The sequence below is a fragment of the Mesoplodon densirostris genome, chromosome 6 (genome assembly GCF_025265405.1).
Source record: "Mesoplodon densirostris isolate mMesDen1 chromosome 6, mMesDen1 primary haplotype, whole genome shotgun sequence".
Lineage (NCBI taxonomy): Eukaryota > Metazoa > Chordata > Mammalia > Artiodactyla > Ziphiidae > Mesoplodon > Mesoplodon densirostris.
This window is the reverse complement of record NC_082666.1, coordinates 23,653,310-23,673,925: the sequence shown is the minus strand read 5'-3', so window position 1 is coordinate 23,673,925 and position 20,616 is coordinate 23,653,310. Positions and strand designations below refer to the sequence as shown.

The window sequence follows — 20,616 nt, the reverse complement described above, 5'->3', positions numbered from 1 at the left end:
TTATCTTCCTCTTTTGTTTTATGTTTTGTTTTTTTGGCCACGAGGCATGTGGGATCTTAGCTTCCCGACCAGGGATTGAACCTGCACCCCCTGCCTTGGAAGGCAAAGTCTTAACCACTGGACTGCCAGGGAAGTCCCTTATCTTCCTCTTGATGGAGATTTGTTTTCAACTTCTATTACTAACGATGCTGTAATGAACCTTCTTTACACATTTCCTTGTTCACATGTGCTTTAATTTCTTTTAAACAATCGATCTTCAATTTTACCAGATATTGCTAAATTGCTCAAAATAATTTTACCAATTTATATTCCATCAATAATGTCTAAGAGTTTTCTATTTCTCAGCATCTTTGTCAATATTTGATATTTCTTCATTGTTATTTTTATTTGCATTTCCATAACTAGTAAGCTTGAAAATCTTTCCAAATTTATTGCTCATTTTATTTTCTCTTATGCGAGTCTCTGCCTATTTTGCTCTAAGGTAATTGTTTCATATATTCTGGATACTAATCCTTTTTTTGGCTACGTACATTGAAAATATCTTCTCCCACCAGCTTATAGCTTACCTTCTCACACTGTTATGTCTTTGGTTATAATGAAGTTTTAAATTTTAATGCAGTTGAATTTATCAGTCCTCAATGGTTTATACTTTTTGTGTCTTAAAAAAAATCCTTTCTTGTACTTAGAACATAAATATTCTATATTTCTTCTAAAAAGGTTTGCTTTCATAATTACGTCTTTAACTGGCAGTTTATTTTTAGTTATGGTATGAGATAGAAATCTAATTTCATTTTCTTTTTTCATACATATAACAAATTCTCTTTTCCATTTTCCCCCACTGGTTTATAATTCCCCTGCTGTCATATATAAAATTTTCATATATGCATGGGTCTGTTTCTGGAAGTTCTATTCCATTCCATAGGTCAATTAATCTATCCCTGTCCTAAGACAACGTCTGATATCTGGAGGGGTGAGTACTCCTACAATATCAGTCTTCCTCAAAATTTTCTCAGACATTCTTGCCACTTTGCTGTTCAATATGAACTTTTAAATCAAGTTAAAAAAAAAACATTCTGTTGGGATTTTGATTAAAACTGCACTAAATTCATAGATTAATTTGGGAAGAACTGACTTCTTTATAATACTTAGTTTTCTCCTTCAGAGAAGATTTGCGTTTCTTTTTGCAGTACCTGACAGCCCTGCCAAGCTGGATCCAATTTAAAATTGCTGGCTGGAGGGTTTTGTACCATATGGCAGTGTGAAGGCTGCATGAAGGCTGGCTTGTGGTTAGAAATACAGAGATTTTCTGACATCCCTCTACCCAATGCCACAGTCTAGATGAACAAGGTGGTTTATTTCTAGATCACCTTTATGCTGAAATTGTAGCCCTTTGGAGTCCCCAGCCTTATGCAGAGTTTTCTACTAGACTCCTCACCTTGAACTGGACATAGAATTAACTCTCCTGTCCTTTGTACTCCTCACACCTGTCAAAACAGAAACTCAAGAGTCACAGGCATTTGGCAGATGCCTTTAGGGTGAAAGCCAGCTGAGTACGTGTTTACTTCTTTGCATTCCTGCTTCATTTTTGGCCCTAGGATTCCTTTCTTTCTTATCAGTTCAACTCTACATTAAAAAAATATTTTAAAAAATTTATCCAGCATTTCTATTTTTAGTAGAAAGGCTGTTCAAGGTGTTTACAATCTTCTACAACCTAATTTTTATCTGCTTGATTTACCAGTTTTGGACAGAACTGTATTAAAATCTCTTAATATGATTATAGACATGTAATTCATTATTATTCTGTTTTTGCTTTCTTAATTTCAAGTTATATACAACCTCATGATTATGATATCTTCTTGGTGGATTTTTCTTTTTATTAATATTTACTGTTGCACTTTCCTTATTAAAACCTTTGGTCTGGAGAAGTCAGGGAAGGTGGCGAAAGAGTAAGACGCGGAGATCACCTTCCTCCCCACAGATACATCATAAATACATCTACATGTGGAACAACTCCTACAGAACACCTACTGAACGCTGGCATAAGACCTCAGACCTCCCAAAAGGCAAGAAACTCCCCACATACCTGGGTAGGGCAAAAGAAAAAAGAATAAACAGAAACAAAAGAATAGGGATGGGACCTGCACCAGTGGGAGGGAGCTGTGAAGGAGGAAAGGTTTCCACACACTAGGAAGCGGGTGGCGGAGGGGGGAAGCTTCGGAGCCGCAGAGGAGAGCACAACAACAGGGGTGCGGAGAGGAAAGCGGAGAGATTCCCGCACAGAGGATCGGTGCTGATCGGCACTCACCAGCCCGAGAGGCTCGTCTGCTCACCCACCAGGGCGGGCGGGGCTGGGAGCTGAGGCTCGGGCTTTGGTCGGACAGGGAGAGGACTGAGGTTGGCGGCGTGAACACAGCCTGCAGGGGGTTAGTGCACCACGGCTAGCCAGGAGGGAGTCCGGAGAAAAGTCTGGACCTGCCGAAGAGGCAAGAGACTTTTCCTTCCCTCTTTGTTTCCTGGTGCGCGAGGAGAGGGGATTAAGAGCGCTGCTTAAAGGAGCTCCACAGCCGCGGCTAACAGCGCGGACCCCAGAGACGGGCATGAGACGCTAAGGCTGCTGCTGCCGCCACCAAGAAGCCTGTGTGCGAGCACAGGTCACTATCCACACCTCCCTTCCGGGAGCCTGTGCAGCCTGCCACTGCCAGGGGTCCCATGATCCAGGGACAACTTCCCCGGGAGAACGCACGGCGGGCCTCAGGCTGCTGCAACGTCACGCCGGCCTCTGCCTCCGCAGGCTCACCCCGCACTCCGTACCCCTCCCTCCCCCCCGGCCTGAGTGAGCCAGAGCTCCCGAATCAGTGGCTCCTTTAACCCCGTCCTGTCTGAGCGAAGAACAGACGCCCTGCAGCGACCTACACACAGAGGCGGGGCCAAATCCAAAGCTGAACCCCAGGAGCTGTGCGAACAAAGAGAAAGGGAAATCTCTCCCAGCAGCCTCAGGAGCAGCGGATTAAATCTCCACAATCAAGTTGATGTACCCTGCATCTGTGGAATACCTGAATAAACAACGAATCACCCCAAATTGAGGAGGTGGACTTTGAGAGCAAGATTTATTATTTTTTCCCCTTTTCCTCTTTTTGTGAGTGTGTATGTATATACTTCTGTGTGAGATTTTGTCTGTATAGCTTTGCTTTCACCATTTGTCCTAGGGTTCTCTCCATCCTTTTTTTTTTTTTTTTACTTAAAAAAATTTTTTTTCTTAATAATTATTTTTTATTTTAATAACTTTATCTTACTTTATTTTATTTTCTTTTATCCTCTTTCTTTCTTCCTACCTCTCTCCCACCCTCCCTCTCTCTTTCTTTCTTTCTACTTTTTCTCCCTTTTATTCTGAGCCCTGTGGATGAAAGGCTCTTCGTGCTGCAGCCAGGAGTCAGTGCTGTCCCTCTGAGGTGGGAGAGCCAACATCAGGACACTGGTCCACAAGAGACCTCCCAGTTCCACGTAATATCAAAGGGCAAAAATCTCCCAGAGATCTCCATCTCAACACCAACATCCAGCTTCACTCAACGACCAGCAAGCTACAGTGCTGGACACCCTATGCCAAACAACTAGCAAGACAGGAACATCAGCCCCATCCATTAGCAGAGAGGCTGCCTAAAATCATAAAAAGTCCACAGACACCCCAAAACACACCACCAGACGTGGACCTGCCCACCAGAAAGACAAGATCCAGCCTCATCCACCAGAACACAGGCACTAGTTCCCTCCACCAGGAAGCCTACACAACCTACTGAACCAACTTTAGCTACTGGGGACAGACACCAAAAACAATGGGAACTACAAACCTGCAAACTGCAAAAAAGAGACCCCAAACACAGTAAGATAAGCAAAATGAGAAGACAGAAAAACACACAGCAGATGAAGGAGCAAGATAAAAACCCACCAGACCTAACAAATGAAGAGGAAATAGGCAGTCTACATGAAAAAGAATTCAGAATAATGATAGTAAAGATGATCCAAAATCTTGGAAATAGAATAGAGAAAATGCAAGAAACATTTAACAAGGACCTAGAAGAACTAAAGATGAAACAAGCAACGATGAAGAACACAATAAATGAAATAAAAAATACTCTAGAAGGGATCAATAGTGGAATAACTGAGGCAGAAGAACGGATAAGTGACATGGAAGATAAAATAGTGGAAATAACTACTGCAGAGCAGAATAAAGAAAAAAGAATGAAGAGAATTGAGGACAGTCTCAGAGACCTCTGGGACAACATTAAATGCACCAACATTAAAATTATAGGGGTTCCAGAAGAAGAAGAGAAAAAGAAAGGGATTGAGAAAATATCTGAAGACATTATAGTTGAAAACTTCCCTAATATGGGAAAGGAAATAGTTAATCAAGTCCAGGAAGCACAGAGAGCTCCATACAGGATAAATCCAAGGAGAAACACGCCAAGACACATATTAATCAAACTGTCAAAAATTAAATACAAAGAAAACATATTAAAAGCAGCAAGGGAAAAACAATAAATAACACACAAGGGAATCCCCATAAGGTTAACAGCTGATCTTTCAGCAGAAACTCTGCCAGCCCAAAGGGACTGGCAGGACATATTTAAAGTGATAAAGGAGAAAAACCTGCAACCAAGATTAATCTACCCAGCAAGGATCTCATGCACATTTGATGGAGAAATTAAGACCTTTACAGACAAGCAAAAGCTGAGAGAGTTCAGCACCACCAAATCAGCTTTACAACAAATGCTAAAGGAACTTCTCTAGGCAAGAAACACAACAGAAGGAAAAGAACTACAATAACAAACCCAAAACAATTAAGAAAATGGGAATAGGAACATACATATCAATAATTACCTTGAATGTAAATGGATTAAATGCTCCCACCAAAAGACACAGACTGGTTGAATGGATACAAAAACAAGACCCATATATATGCTGTCTACAAGAGACCCACTTCAGACCTAGAGACACATACAGACTGAAAGTGAGGGGATGGAAAAAGATATTCCATGCAAATGGAAACCAAAAGAAAGCTGAAGTAGCAATTCTCATATCAGACAAAATAGACTTTAAAATAAAGACTGTTAGAAGAGACAAAGAAGGACACTACATAATGATCAAGGGATCGATCCAAGAAGATATAACAATTATAAATATTTATGCACCCAACATAGGAGCACCTCAATACATAAGGCAAATACTAACAGCCATAAAAAGGGAAATAGACAGTAACACGTTCATAGAAGGGGACTTTAACACCCCACTTTCACCAATGGACAGATCATCCAAAATGAAAATAAATAAGGAAACACAAGCTTTAAATGATACATTAAACAAGATGGACTTAATCAATATTTATAGGACATTTCATCCAAAAACAGAATACACATTTTTCCCAAGTGCTCATGGAACATTCTCCAGGATAGATCATATCTTGGGTCACAAATCAAGCCTTGGTAAATTTAAGAAAATTGAAATTGTATCAAGTATCTTTTCCGACCACAATGCTATGAGACTAGACATCAATTACAGGAAAAGATCTGTAAAAAATACAAACACATGGAGGCTAAACAATACACTACTTAATAACGAAGTGATCACTGAAGAAATCAAAGAGGAAATAAAAAAATACCTAGAAACAAATGACAATGAAGACACGATGACCGAAAACCTATGGGACGCAGCAAAAGCAGTTCTAAGGGGGAAGTTTATAGCAATACAATCCCACCATAAGAAACAGGAAACATCTCGAGTAAACAACCTGACCCTGCACCTAAAGCAATTAGAGAAAGAAGAACAAAAAACCCCCAAAGTGAGCAGAAGGAAAGAAATCATAAAGATCAGATCAGAAATAAATGAAAAAGAAATGAAGGAAACGATAGCAAAGATCAATAAAACTAAAAGCTGGTTCTTTGAGAAGATAAACAAAATTGATAAACCATTAGCCAGACTCATCAAGAAAAAAAGGGAGAAGACTCAAATCAATAGAATTAGAAATGAAAAAGGAGAAGTAACAACTGACACTGCAGAAATACAAAAGATCATGAGAGATTACTACAAGCAACTCTATGACAATAAAATGGACAACCTGGAGGAAATGGACAAATTCTTAGAAATGCACAACCTGCCAAGACTGAATCAGGAAGAAATAGAAAATATGAACAGACCAATCACAAGTAATGAAATTGAAACTGGGATTAAAAATCTTCCAACAAACAAAAGCTCAGGGCCAGATGGCTTCACAGGCGAATTCTATCAAACATTTAGAGAAGAGCTAACACCTATCCTTCTCAAACTCTTCCAAAATATAGCAGAGGGAGGAACACTCCCAAACTCATTCTACGAGGCCACCATCACCCTGATACCAAAACCAGACAAGGATGTCACAAAGAAAGAAAACTACAGGCCAATATCACTGATGAACATAGATGCAAAAATCCTGAACAAAATGCTAGCAGACAGAATCCAACAGCACATTAAAAGGATCATACACCATGATCAAGTGGGGTTTATCCCAGGAATGCAAGGATTCTTCAATATACGCATATCAATCAATGTGATACACCATATTAACAAATTGAAGGAGAAAAACCATATGGTCATCTCAATAGATGCAGAGAAAGCTTTCGACAAAATTCAACACCCATTTATGATAAAAACCCTCCAGAAAGTAGGCATAGAGGGAACTTTCCTCAACATAATAAAGGCTATATGTGACAAACCCACAGCCAACATCATCCTCAATGGTGAAAAACTGAAAGCATTTCCGCAAAGATCAGGAACTCTTGTAGGCTGCCCACTCTCACCACTCTTATTCAACATAGTTTTGGAAGTTTTAGCCACAGCAATCAGAGAAGAAAAGGAAATAAAAGGAATACAAATCGGAAAAGAAGTAGTAAAGCTGTCACTGTTTGCAGATCACATGATACTATACATAGAGAATCCTAAAGATGCTACCAGAAAACTACTAGAGATAATCAATGAATTTGGTAAAGTAGCAGGATACAAAATTAATGCACAGAAATCTCTGGCATTCCTGTACACTAATGATGAAAAATCTGAAAGTGAAATCAAGAAAACACTCCCATTTACCATTGCAACAAAAAGAATAAAATATCTAGGAATAAACCTACCTAAGGAGACAAAAGACCTGTATGCAGAAAATTATAAGACACTGATGAAAGAAATTAAAGATGATACAAATAGATGGAGAGATATACCATGTTCTTGGATTGGAAGAATCAACATTGTGAAAATGACTCTACTACCCAAAGCCATCTACAGATTCAATGCAATCCCTATCAAATTACCATTGGCATTTTTCACAGAACCAGAACAAAAAATTTCACAATTTGTATGGAAACACAAAAGACCCCGAATAGCCAAAGCAATCTTGAAAATGAAAAACGGAGCTGGAGGAATCAGGCTCCCTGACTTCGGACTATACTACAAAGCTACAGTAATCAAGACAGTATGGTACTGGCACAAAAACAGAAATATAGATCAATGGAACAGGATAGAAAGCCCAGAGATAAACCCACGCACACATGGTCAACTTATCTTTGATAAAGGAGGCAGGAATGTACAGTGGAGAAAGAACAGCCTCTTCAATAAGTGGTGCTGGGAAAACTGGACAGGTACATGTAAAAGTATGAGATTAGAACACTCCCTAACACCATACACAAAAATAAGCTCAAAATGGATTAAAGACCTAAATGTAAGGCCAGAAACTATCAAACTCTTAGAGGAAAACATAGGCAGAACACTCTATGACATAAATCACAGCAAGATCCTTTTGGACCCACCTCCTAGAGAAATGGAAATAAAAACAAAGATAAACAAATGGGACCTAATGAAACTTCAAAGCTTTTGCACAGCAAAGGAAACCATAAACAAGACCAAAAGACAACCCTCAGAATGGGAGAAAATATTTGCAAATGAAGCAACTGACAAAGGATTAATCTCCAAAATTTATAAGCAGCTCATGCAGCTCAATAACAAAAAAACAAACAACCCAATCCAAAATGGGCAGAAGACCTAAATAGACATTTCTCCAAAGAAGATATACAGACTGCCAACAAATACATGAAAGAATGCTCAACATCATTAATCATTAGGGAAATGCAAATCAAAACTACAATGAGATATCATCTCACACCAGTCAGAATGGCCATCATCAAAAAATCTAGAAACAATAAATGCTGGAGAGGGTGTGGAGAAATGGGAACACTCTTGCACTGCTGGTGGGAATGTGAACTGCTACAGCCACTATGGAGAACAGTATGGAGGTTCCTTAAAAAACTACAAATAGGGCCTCCCTGGTGGCGCAAGTGGTTGAGAGTCCGCCTGCCGATGCAGGGGATACGGGTTCGTGCCCCGGTCTGGGAGGATCCCATATGCCGCGGAGCGGCTGGGCCCGTGAGCCATGGCCGCTGAGCCTGCGCGTCCGGAGCCTGCGCGTCCGGAGCCTGTGCTCCGCAACGGGGGAGGCCACAGCAGTGAGAGGCCCGCATACCGCAAAAAAAAAAAAAAAAAAAAAAAAAACTACAAAGAGAACTACCATATGACCCAGCAATCCCACTACTGGGCATATACTCTGAGAAAACCATAATTCAAAAAGAGTCATGTACCACAATATTCACTGCGGCTCTATTTACAATACCCAGGAGATGGAAACAACCTAAGTGTCCATCGACAGATGTATGGATAAAGAAGATGTGGCACATATATACAATGGAATATTACTCAGCCATAAAAAGAAACGAAATTGACTTATTTGTAGTGAGGTGGATGGACCTAGAGTCTGTCACACAGAGTGAAGTAAGTCAGAAAGAGAAAGACAAATACCGTATGCTAACACATATATATGGAATCTAAGAAAGAAAAAAAAATGTCATGAAGAACCTAGCGGTAAGACGGGAATAAAGACACATACCTACTAGAGAATGGACTTGAGGATATGGGGAGGGGGAAGGGTAAGCTGTGACAAAGTGAGAGAGTGGCATGGACATATATACACTACCAAACGAAAAAGAGATAGATAGTGGGAAGCAGCCGCATAGCACAGGGAGATCAGCTCAGTGCTTTGTGACCACCTAGAGGGGTGGGATAGGGAGGGTGGGAGGGAGGGAGATGCAAGAGGGAAGAGATATGGGAACATACGTATATGTATAACTGATTCACTTTGTTATAAAGCAGAAACTAACACACCACTGTAAAGCAATTATACTCCAATAAAGATTTCAAAAAATAATAATAAATACAAAAAACTTTGGTCTTATATCTGTACAATAATGATAAGCTACGTCAGTTCTCTTTACCCATTTCTGGGTAGTTTTATTTTTGGTATCTCCATAAAGAGTATATACGTGATTTTGTTTTTTATTCAAATTGCTATCTCTGCACCTTTTAATAAAGAAGATCGATCCATTTATATTTACTGTGAACTATTAATATATTTGGAACTATTTCTACTTCTTGTTTTCTATTTATCCTTCCTTTCTTTTGCTTATTTCTTTTTACTTGTTTAAGCTTTCCTTTCTTTTACTGAACTGATCAAGTTTTCAATATTCTCTGCCACCCACCTTTGCTGGTTTGGAAGCTATAAACTATAGTTTTATTATTTTATTTTAGTTTTTTTCATCATATATATTTAATTATAGATTGTTCTGAAAGAGTCTGAAATTAGTTAATATTTCTATCCTCTTCTTGAACATGATGTGGACCTTAAATGTTATGCCTTCCCACTGAACAAAACTCACCCACACGTACAACCTATTTGTTGTTACCATCCAGAGCTACAATGTGCAATTTGGTAGCCATTAGCTACATGTGGCTAATGAGCCCTTAATATGTGGCCAGTCTGCATTGAGATGTGCTCTAAGTGTAATATATACCTGGATTTTGAAGATTTAGCATGAAAAAATGAAAGTATCAATAAAATATCTCAGTATTTTTTATACTGATTGCATGTTGAAATGATAACATTTTAGGCATACTGGAGTAAATAAAATATATTATTAAAAATTAATTTCATGTCTTTTTTTAAATGTGACTACTAGATAATTTTTAATTTAAAATTATAATTGTATTGGATAGTGCTAATCTAGAGTTTTTGTTTTAAATGCACCCTCCCCCACAAAAATCCTAAATTATCTTTCTGCTATTAATAATTAACATTTACAATTTCACTGAATCAAAATTCTTTATTCTAGAATAACAATTTACCTGGATATGAAATGGTATTAAACATTACTTTGTCTTAGTATTTAAGATATTACTTCTTTTTCTCCTAGCATCAACTGTTGTTGATAAGAAACTAGTCAGTTTAATTATCGTACTTCTGAAGGTAATCTGGCCTCTAACTTTGGTGGCTTTTAAGATTTTCTCTTTATCTGATATTCTAGAATTTCACTACAACCTGTCTAGATGTAGCTTTATCTTTGTTTAACCCACTTGATTCTAGAGTTTACTTTTGATTCAAGGATTCAGGTCCTTCTTCAATGCTGAAAATTCTCAGCCTTTGTGTCTTCAAAATTTAGTTCTCCTCCAATCTCTGCAACTTCTTTCTTCTGTAACTGAGATATTATACATCTCAATCAATCTTTGGGTGAATTTTTTAGTAATATTTTCTAACCCATTAATTCTCTCACCAGTGGTGCAAAGGGTAACGTTTATCCCGTTTATTAAGTTTTTTAATATACCAACTATATTTTTAATTTACAAAAGTTCTAGTTGGTTTTTTTCCACATTAACCTATTTTTTTCATAATTTTGAACTCTCTATTAATGGGAAGTATCCCTTAATTTATTTCTTTGAGCATCCTAAAAATGCTTTAAAGTTTCTTCCAATCAATGGAATACTATGCAGCCATTAAAAAGAATAAAATCATCCCATGGGTACAAATATGGAATGATCTTAAATATGTCATTAAGTGAAAAAGCCAACATATATAATAGTATGTGCAGAATGCTACCACTTATATAAAAGTTTATGTATATGTGTGTACATATGCTTGTACATGCATGAACTATCTCAGAAAGGATAGCAAGAAACTGGTAATAGTGGTTGCCTCTGGGGAGGGGAACTGGGTCACTAGGGGAAAGAGGTGGGAGACAGACTTACTTTTCACTGTTTACCCTTTTGTACCTTTGAATTTTGTACCACGTGCATGTATTACCTAGTCGAAAAAAAATAAATAAAATAATTCATTTTTTAAAATAAAGTCTTTGTTGGACTACTCCAAAAAATTAATTTAATCCAGAGAAAATACCTGTTCTAGTTGCTGGTTTTGTTATGATATTATTATTAGATATCTTCATGAGTTTGGGAATTTTGGTTATAGGCTTATTTTGAGCAAGAAAGATTTAAAACTTTTTTCTCTCTCTTTCTTCCTTTTTAATGGTTTTATAGTTGCCCCCACTTGGATTTCTGGAACCAAATCCACTACTAGGCCTCATAATGACATTAAGGCCTCCAGTTTCATGATAATATTGGAGCTATCACATATATACCTTCAGTCACCGACTCAACAATGGCTTCATTCAATTCCTGGTCATGAGGCTGTATCTTTATCATCTAAAACCTACAGCCCCAGGTAATTAATAGCTTTTTCCTTTTTTCAGCCTCATTCCAAGTAAACCCCTGGCTTCATATAGTAATTCTGGCTCTGGTTCCTGCCTCACATCAAACACTTCTAGCATTTTTGATTCCTGACAGGAGCTAAACAGTAGTGTCAGTGCCTGACTGAAAACCCAGTGGGCTTATGGTTTCAACCCTGTAACAGCTTTGTGTCTGTGTTCCGGTCTGGCCATAATGGCCACAAAGATGTTTATGTTGTTTCAGAGCCTGGCTGTATCTTTTGTGCTATTTATTCTATTGTTCTATATGTTTGGAGCTAGAGGTTACATCAAAATTCAATATGTCACCTTGACTAGAAGTAATTTCCTCATTTATTTTTTTTTGAACATTAAAAGTAATCATTATGAAAGTCATATAATCTCATTATATAAAGTTTAGAAAATAGAAAATTACTCATAATCCATTCATTCTAACACATCCACTGTAAGCATTTAAAAATATTTCCTTCTAATCTTTTTCTTCTGCATCATGTCATATTTATATGATTTTTATGATTTTAACCTGTACTATTGCAAGCATTTGTCCATGCTGATATGTAGTCTCTGTAACCATCATTTTAATGATTGCATATTAGTCCACCAAGCTATTGAACTGTTACTTACTTCCCACATTATTGAGAATTTAAGGAGCTTCCAGCAATGCGATAAAGAAGTTTTTCTGTGCATATGTGTTTTTTCCCCTCAATAGTATGAATTTGGGGGCTGGTGGTGAGAGAGGCTAAGCAATAGGACTGCCCAAAAGCATTACAGGACTATCATAATACATGGCTGAGATTCATAATGATGACCCTAATACACAAGGAGAAAAGGTGAGATCATATGGAAGTGAAAATGCATTTCAGAAAGATTCCAATCCAAAATGGTTAACAGTAAGTTTTGTAATTAAAGGGATAAGTTTCACAATTCCAAATGTGTATCACCTAGTACTGCTGGACAAGGCATTATAAATTTTCATTAACTTCCAAAACAGAATATTTTGGGTCACATTAATAAAGTTCACTTTTTCACTACAATACTAACCTTATATTATTTACACAGTCTTCATGAGCTTCAGAAAGTGTTTTTATGTGCTTTGAAGATATAGGATCAAAAAGCAGAACTTCAGTCTGTTCACAAGCAACTGTCAGCACTGACCTGGAAGCAAATGACACATTTCTCTCATTTAGTTTTTTAGCATTCTCTGGTTATTGATATTCAACTATTTATAACTACACAAGTTATAGATGAATAACTTCTTTTTGTCCACATTAGTAGCAGATATTTAAAAGACTGACACTACTCACTGTTGAAAGTAGTAGTAGGAAATGGTACTCTCATACATTATGGTAAAGTGTAAACTGGTGCGGCTTGTGTGGAGAGTACCAGTATCTATCAAAATTTTAAACATGCATACCTTTTGACTCAGCAATTTTTTTCTGGGAATTCAATCTAAAGAAATAATCATTTCTAAATACAAAGAAGCACATTTAAAGATATGCTGCATTGTAGGGAGAAATTGAAAGTGACCTAAATGTACGTAAAAGAAGGAATGGTTGATTATATAAGCCATAGTATATAATACTTTACAATATAGTACAACATTTAAAAAGAAAGGGATAGGGGCTTCCCTGGTGGTGCAGTGGTTAAGAATCCGCCTGCCAATGCAGGGGACACGGGTTTGATCCCTGCTCGGGGAAGATCCCACATGCCGCGGAGCAGCTAAGCCCGTGCGCCACAACTACTGAAGCCTGCAAGCCTAGAGCCCGTTCTCTGCAGCAAGAAAAGCCACCGCAATGAGAAGCCCGGGCACTGTAATGAAGAGTAGTCCCCACTCACTGCAAATAGACAAAAGCCCGAGTGCAGCAGTGAAGGCTCAACACAGCCAATAAATAAATAAATAAATAAGAGGGGAAAAAAAGCTCTATTAAAAAAAAAAAAAAAAAAAAGAAAGGGATAACTTTATGTGAATATGAAGAACTCTAAAACATATTTTTAAATGAGAAAAGCTGGTTGCAGAAAAACATGCACAAATGAGGCAACTTAGGAAAAAAATCATATACAACTAAATTAGGTATTTCTTCATCAGTATCTATTAAAATGCACTGAAAAGGTCTAGCATATACCCTACCAAACCAGTTTGACATAGTCAAACTTAACCTTTTCCTTTATGGATTTTTAGTATTATCTCGTTTCACCCCTTTCCTATTACAAAGTTGTATTTTTATAAACCTTTTATAAACCCCATTTTGATTTCTGAAAGTCTATTGTCATTTATTTATTTTGCCTTCGTTTTCTGTAGGTGCTGATCTTTGAGATTCAGACCTAGCAAATGAAATCCTGAGTCTTTGAAAGTTCAGGTCTTCTCAATTTATAGTTCCAATAACAAATGGTATTTTTACACTTTAAGATGAAAGTGCATAAGATGGAATTTTAAATGACCAAATTTTTCTACTCGGAACAAACTTTTTAGATAAAGTGGAGAGGGAAAAAAAATCTACTAAATTGAAATTTTTCCCATATGTAGTATTCATGAAATTATCCTTTAAAGAGTGTCTGCATAAACCCTTTTGTGAGGTATCTGGATTTCAAAAGTTTACTAATATATTAAGGATTTTTGTAGGATTTTTGTGCTAGTTGACCATCATGAGTAAAAGTATTCAAATGAATATATGTAATTTTAGAAGATGTATAAATAATTTCTTTTTGTTGGTCAGAAGAGTCATGAAATGAAATTTTCTCCTTTTTGTGCATAAAAGTAATGAATCAATGATTCTGGGAGAGTCTTAATCTTAAACATTGTACATAAGAGACCTATTAAAAAAAAGAGACCTATAAAACTGATAGTCTTTTTTTTTAATTAATTAATTTTATTTATTTTTGGCTGTGTTGGGTCTTTGTTGCTGTGCGCGGGCCTTCTCTAGTTGCGGTGAGCGGGGGCTACTCTTCGTTGCGGTGCGCAGTCTTCTCATTGCAGTGGCTTCTCTTGTTGCAGAGCACGGGCTCTAGGCACGCGGGCTTCAGTAGTTGTGGCTTGCGAGCTCAGTAGTTCTGGCTCGCGGGCTCTAGAGCACAGGCTCAGAGGTTGTGGTGCATGGGCTTAGCTGCTCCGCGGCACGTGGGATCTTCCTGGACCAGGGCTTGAACTTGTGTCCCCTGCATTGGGAGGCAGATTGCTAACCACTCTACCACCAGGGAAACCCCATTTTTTTTGTTTTAATACCAAAAAATCTATTACAATAGATTACAATCTATTTTTCTACATGGCATGATTTGTAACTTTTTAAAATGGATGTCATTTGTCCCAACATCAAAGCCTATACTTTTCCAAATGCCATCTTTATCATATACAAGTTTTTTGGGGGGACTCTATATTCTAGTCTATGCAATACCACCACACTGTTTTAATTTCTAAAAGGTTTGACAAGTGGCAAAGCAAGCCCTCATTGCCCCAATAAACATTTTTTGGGGGTGCTAATGTCATACTTTCTCTTTCAAATGAATTTTAGATATAGCATTATCAGGTACTACTAAAAAATCTTGTTGGTATTTTTATTGGGATGCAGTAACTTTACAAATTAATTTGGTAGAATTTATATCATACAGTATTGAATCATCCCATCAGTAATATGCATAGTTTCCCACATATTCAAGATTTTCTTAGCAACAGTATTGTAACAATCTTTGGACCTTTGAACATCCTTATACATTTAGAATTGACTTAGGAAGTTATGTACACACACACCCACAGACACACAGATCCACCTGTGGATTTTAATTGAGATTGTAATAAATCTAAAGAAAAGTTTGCATAGAATTGACATCTTGACAATATGGAGTCTTCCAATCCTTGAACATGTCATATCTCCATTTACAACAGAGATTTTCTCGATATGGGTCATGCCTATCTTTTGTTATATCTATTCCTGGGTACTTGACATTTTTTTTGATGCTTTTGTAAATGTTCTTTTTAAAATTGTTTCATTTGTTGCTGGTGTACAAAAGAGCAACTGATTTTTAAAATATTTATTATCAATCCTGCTACTTTATTTAATACTTTATCATAGGTTATTTTAGGTTCTCTTTGTCAATAATCATATCTATAAACAGGTGCTTTGTTCTTTTTTTAAATATAAATTTATTTATTTTTGGCTGCATTGGGTCTTTGTTGCTGCGCACAGGCTTTTCTCTAGCTGTGGTATGTGGGGGCTACTCTTCGTTGTGGTGCGTGGGCTCCTCATTGTGGTGGCTTCTCTTGTTGTAAAGCATAGGCTCTAGGCACATGGGCTTCAGTAGTTGTGGCTTATGGGCTCTACAGCGCAGGCTCAGTACTTGTGGTGCACGGGCTTAGTTGCTCTGAGGCATGTGCAATCTTCCCGGACCAGGGCTCGAACTCATGTCCCCTTCATTGGCAGGCAGATTCTTAACCACTGTGCCACCAGGGAAGTCCCTGCTTTGTTCTTTTTAATACTTTTTTTCCTTGTTGCACTGGCTAGGACTTTCAGTACAATGTTGAATAGAAATGTTAATATAGCGTGCACTCTTATCTTGTTCCTTATCTTCAACAATACATTCACCATTTCATCATTAAGCACAATGTTTGCTGTAGGGTTTACTTGTTTTGGTAGATTCCTATTATTGGATTAAGGAAATTAATTCTCTTCTACTTCAAATCTGCTGAGTGTTTTTTTCCATTAATATACATTAAAGTATATAAAACATTTTCTAACACTTATTGAAATTATCCTATAGTTTTCTTTTTAATATGTTAATGTAGTGATTTACATTAATTTATTTTCTAATGTCAAATCAATCTTTCATTTCTACCATATTGCTAGATTCAGTTGGCTAAAATGGTGGGTTCACATCTCTGGCTACCCTCCATTTGCAGATCTTGGCCCTGAAATTTCCTCATTGCCTCAATTCTCTAATCCCTTCAAACATAACTTTTTATATCTTACATTAGATATTTATGTTTTTCTCTAGCTTTTCTAATTATTCTCAGTTGGAGGGTTGGTCCAAATCATCTACTCAGCTACTTCTGGAAAGCTACAATCTCTACATCTTGTATCAGAAATTATGTCCCCCTTTCATTCTGAATGTTGTTTATTTGGGTATTCTCTTGATCAATTTAATGAGTGTTTTTCATTATTCTTTGTCTTTTTGAAGACAGATTTTTGAGTATTTCTACTTAATTTTTAGAATTTCAGTAATTTTACTCTTTATTGCTCTATTTCTTTCCTTTTACTTTCTTCAGATTTACTTTACTATAACTTCACTATTTTTACTATTTCTTGAGGTGGATACTTAGCTAACTAATTTTCCTTGTCTTCCTATCTAGTTTATTAAAGATTATAGTTTTCCTACTAAGTGAGGATTTACTTATATCCCACAACTTTTGCAACGTGGTACTTTCATTATCATTTAGTTCTAAATATTTCTAATTTCCATTATCATTTCTACTTTGACTTATGAGTTATTTATAAATGTTTCTTAACTTGAAAATACATGAGGTTTTTCTAGTTATCTTTTTTTTTTTTGCGGTACGTGGGCCTCTCACTGTTGTGGCCTCTCCCGTTGCGGAGCACAGGCTCCGGACGTGCAGGCTCAGTGGCCATGGCTCACGGGCCCAGCCGCTCCGCGGCATGTGGGATCTTCCCGGATCGGGGCATGAACCCATGTCCCCTGCATCGGCAGGCGGATTCTCAACCACTGCACCACCAGAGAAGCCCTCTAGTTATCTTTTAGTTACTAATTTCTAGCAATCACATTATACTGAGAAACTACTTAATGATAATTTTTTTAAATATGTGGCCTTACAGGAGAGCAATTTTTAAATCATCTTTGTATGTTTGCAAAAAAAAACCATGAGGCAGCTGTTACATATAGTCAAATGTGATATTCAAAAAATATTAAATATTCAATAGTAATATAAATTAACATGAACAAAAATTTTAAAACATTAAAAAATTAAACTAACCTATAGGTTATAAAAATGCTTGCCAAGTGGTATTAGTTCTAACTCAAATTGTTCATCAGATTATTCTAGTAATTCCCAATCATTTATTAATTTTTGGAAATTGTAGCCATAATCGTTTTTTTGACCCAGATGCCTTTGTCTGAACCATGAACTGCCACAGGAAACTGCATAAAGCCCCTCCAAGAATTTCCACATTAAATAGGTAGTCATTTACATAAAACACACTTATGGTTACCAAAGGGGAAAGGGAAGGAGGGAAGGATAAATAAGGAGTATGGGATTGACAGATACGAAAAACAGAATAAGCAACAAGAATTTACTATATAGCACAGGGAATTATATTTAATATATTTTAACAACCTATAATGAAAAAAATCTGAAAAAAATATAACTGAATCACTTTTCTGTATACCTGAAACTAACACAATATTGTATATCAACTATACTTCAATTTTAAAAACTTCCTCATAAATAGGTAGTCATCAAGTAACCTGTAGACTTGATAAGTAAAAAAAAATCACTCTTAATAGCAACAGAATTGTTAATGGGAGCTGAATTCTCTTTTCAGCTTTTGCTGCAGCTAACAGTAAGTATATTAAAAAATTTTTGGCCCTTATAATGCTTGCTGCTAATTTTTATATTCAATTATATAACTAAGTCACAAAATAATTTATTGATACATCATATTTAATGATATCAAACCTAATCCCTCAGCTCAAATGAGACATAATGTAATACAGCAGTTAACAGCATAAACCAGAATACAAATCATTTGTGTTTCATGACCTTTCAGCTTCTCAGTTCTCTCAACTAAATGTTTCTGGTAAAGAGACTACTTATGTTGGCAGTCAAGTTCATTAATAGAGTGTTATTAATGTCCATGGTGGGCATGTATTCAGTGGCTTTTGGCAAACTTATCCCACTAAATAAAGGTGAAATTCAGTAAGAATGATAAAATTAGGGAAGTACATCCCAGGAGTCATTCATCCATAAACCATCCTCATAGACCTCATTCACCTGCCATGGATTGTATCCTGCAATGGGCATGCACACTTTGCCAAGAGAATTAATGTTTGGATGGTGCCTGCAGTAGTGCCATTACTCTCATCTGACTGCTCTTTTCATCTCTCTGGATCTCCCCAGAAGCTGCAGTTCCCACAAATGACCATGTGAGAATGACTGGGAGAGTGTGTGAGAAAGGCAGGCAGCCCCACACTAAGGGGAGCCAAATGGTCACTCAGCATTTGCCTATGGATTTTTTTTGGGTGGGGGAGGATACCTGGCATGGGGAGAAGAGCTTAGAGTGGATGCTAAAGCTCTTTAGTAAGATGTTTCTTGGCAGCTTGCTGTGCCAGTTCTTAAATCTTTAGTTGCTATATAATGGGTTACTCTGAGAGATCCTATGGAAGGTGCTTAAGCACTAGGAAGGCACTCAGTGAGCTTGGGGCAGTAACTAACTACTCAACCACCATGGATATATATTAATATTTTAACAACTGGTACAGGTGAACCAATGTGTACTAGCTGAATATCAGGCCTGAATGCAGTATTCTATACATGCCCTTTAGAGCAAGATTTTAAGTGGTGCTGTTTCTATCTTGTGTACCCTTATGTTTGTGTCTGCCTGCTTAATTGAGATATGCTATGATGTGTACTAAGATCATCCCCTATGATGATAAATTTTTCTCTTTTCTCCTTGAAGTTATCAATTTTTGATGTATATAAATTTAAAAAACTCAATTTCAGAACTGTTTTATCTTCCAGGTGAATTGAGCTATTATCATTATGAAGTAACCTTCTATCTCTAGCAATTTTTTGCCTTAAAGCCTATTTTGTATATTAATATAGCTCACCAGCTTTCTTTTTTTTTTTTTTTTTTTTTTTTTTTTTTTTTTTTTTTGCGGTATGCGGGCCTCTCACTGTTGTGGCCTCCCCCGTTGTGGAGCACAGGCTCCGGACGCACAGGCTCCGGACGCGCAGGCCCAGCGGCCATGGCTCAAGGGCCCAGCCGCTCCGCGGCACATGGGATCCTCCCAGACCGGGGCACGAACCCGTATCCCCTGCATCGGCAGGCGGACTCTCAACCACTTGCGCCACCAGGGAGGCCCACCAGCTTTCTTTTGTTTAGAATGTGTTTGATATGTCTTTCTCTATCCTTCTAGAATGTGTTTGATATATCCTCTCTATTCTATGTACAAGAAGTACTAGTACTTCTATATTATAATTAGTAATATTTGGATTTATTTTCAGCCATTCTTTGTGCTTTTTGTTATACCTTTTCTACTTTTTTCTCCTTTCCCTTTCTTGACTTCTTTTGGAATTTTTTCTTCTCATTCCAAAATATTTTCTTCTACTAGTCTGGAAATAATATATTTACTTGTCTTTTGGTGGTACGCACACATTAAAGCCTTAAGTTAATATATCACAATTCTCCCTCAAAAAAAAGAAGAAAGGAATTTAGAGCATCCCTTCATAATTTATATGCTATTGTTGTCTACTATTTTAGCTACATCTTTGTTAATCCCAAAAGAGAAAATCAGATTTAATTTTACATAGAAATTTTCCACTTCCTTTGTTCTTCATTCCTTCTAATATCTCTGACCTTACAGTTGTGATTGGGTGCATATGTGTTTTATTTCATCTTTGTTCTTGACAACAAAGAACCTATCTTTGCTAGGTACAGACATCTAGATTGGCAGTTTTTTCCAGCATAGTAAAAAATAATCACAACTGTCCTCTAATTTACATGATTATTGATGACTAATTGGCTTTCACTCACATAGTTACTCCTTTGAAGGTTTTTTTCTCTAGCTTTTATAATTTTAGATTTGTTGTCCTGCAGTTTCACTACATGGCTAGGGAGAATTCCTGCTTGGGGTGTGCTGGGCTTCTCAAATCATGGTTTGGTACCTTTCTTCAATTCTGGAAAGCTCTCAGCTATTATTGCTTCAAGTTTGTTTTACCCTATTATCTATCTCATTTTCTTTAGGAACTGACCAA

The 20,616-nt window shown here is 37.0% G+C and overlaps 1 protein-coding gene across 2 annotated transcripts in view; it reads right to left on the bottom strand.

The window, feature by feature from the left end:
* DCAF10 (DDB1 and CUL4 associated factor 10) overlaps window positions 1–20,616 on the bottom strand; it is a 61,207-nt gene that overhangs the window by 33,138 nt on the left and 7,453 nt on the right. Inside the window, exon 2 of one of the 2 annotated variants that reach the window (XM_060100929.1) lies at window positions 12,681–12,794. The exons of the other annotated variant lie outside the window; for it this stretch is intronic. Within the exon in view, the coding sequence (XP_059956912.1) occupies window positions 12,681–12,794 (114 nt within the window). The remainder of the gene's footprint in view (window positions 1–12,680; window positions 12,795–20,616) is intronic. 2 annotated transcript variants of the gene reach the window in all.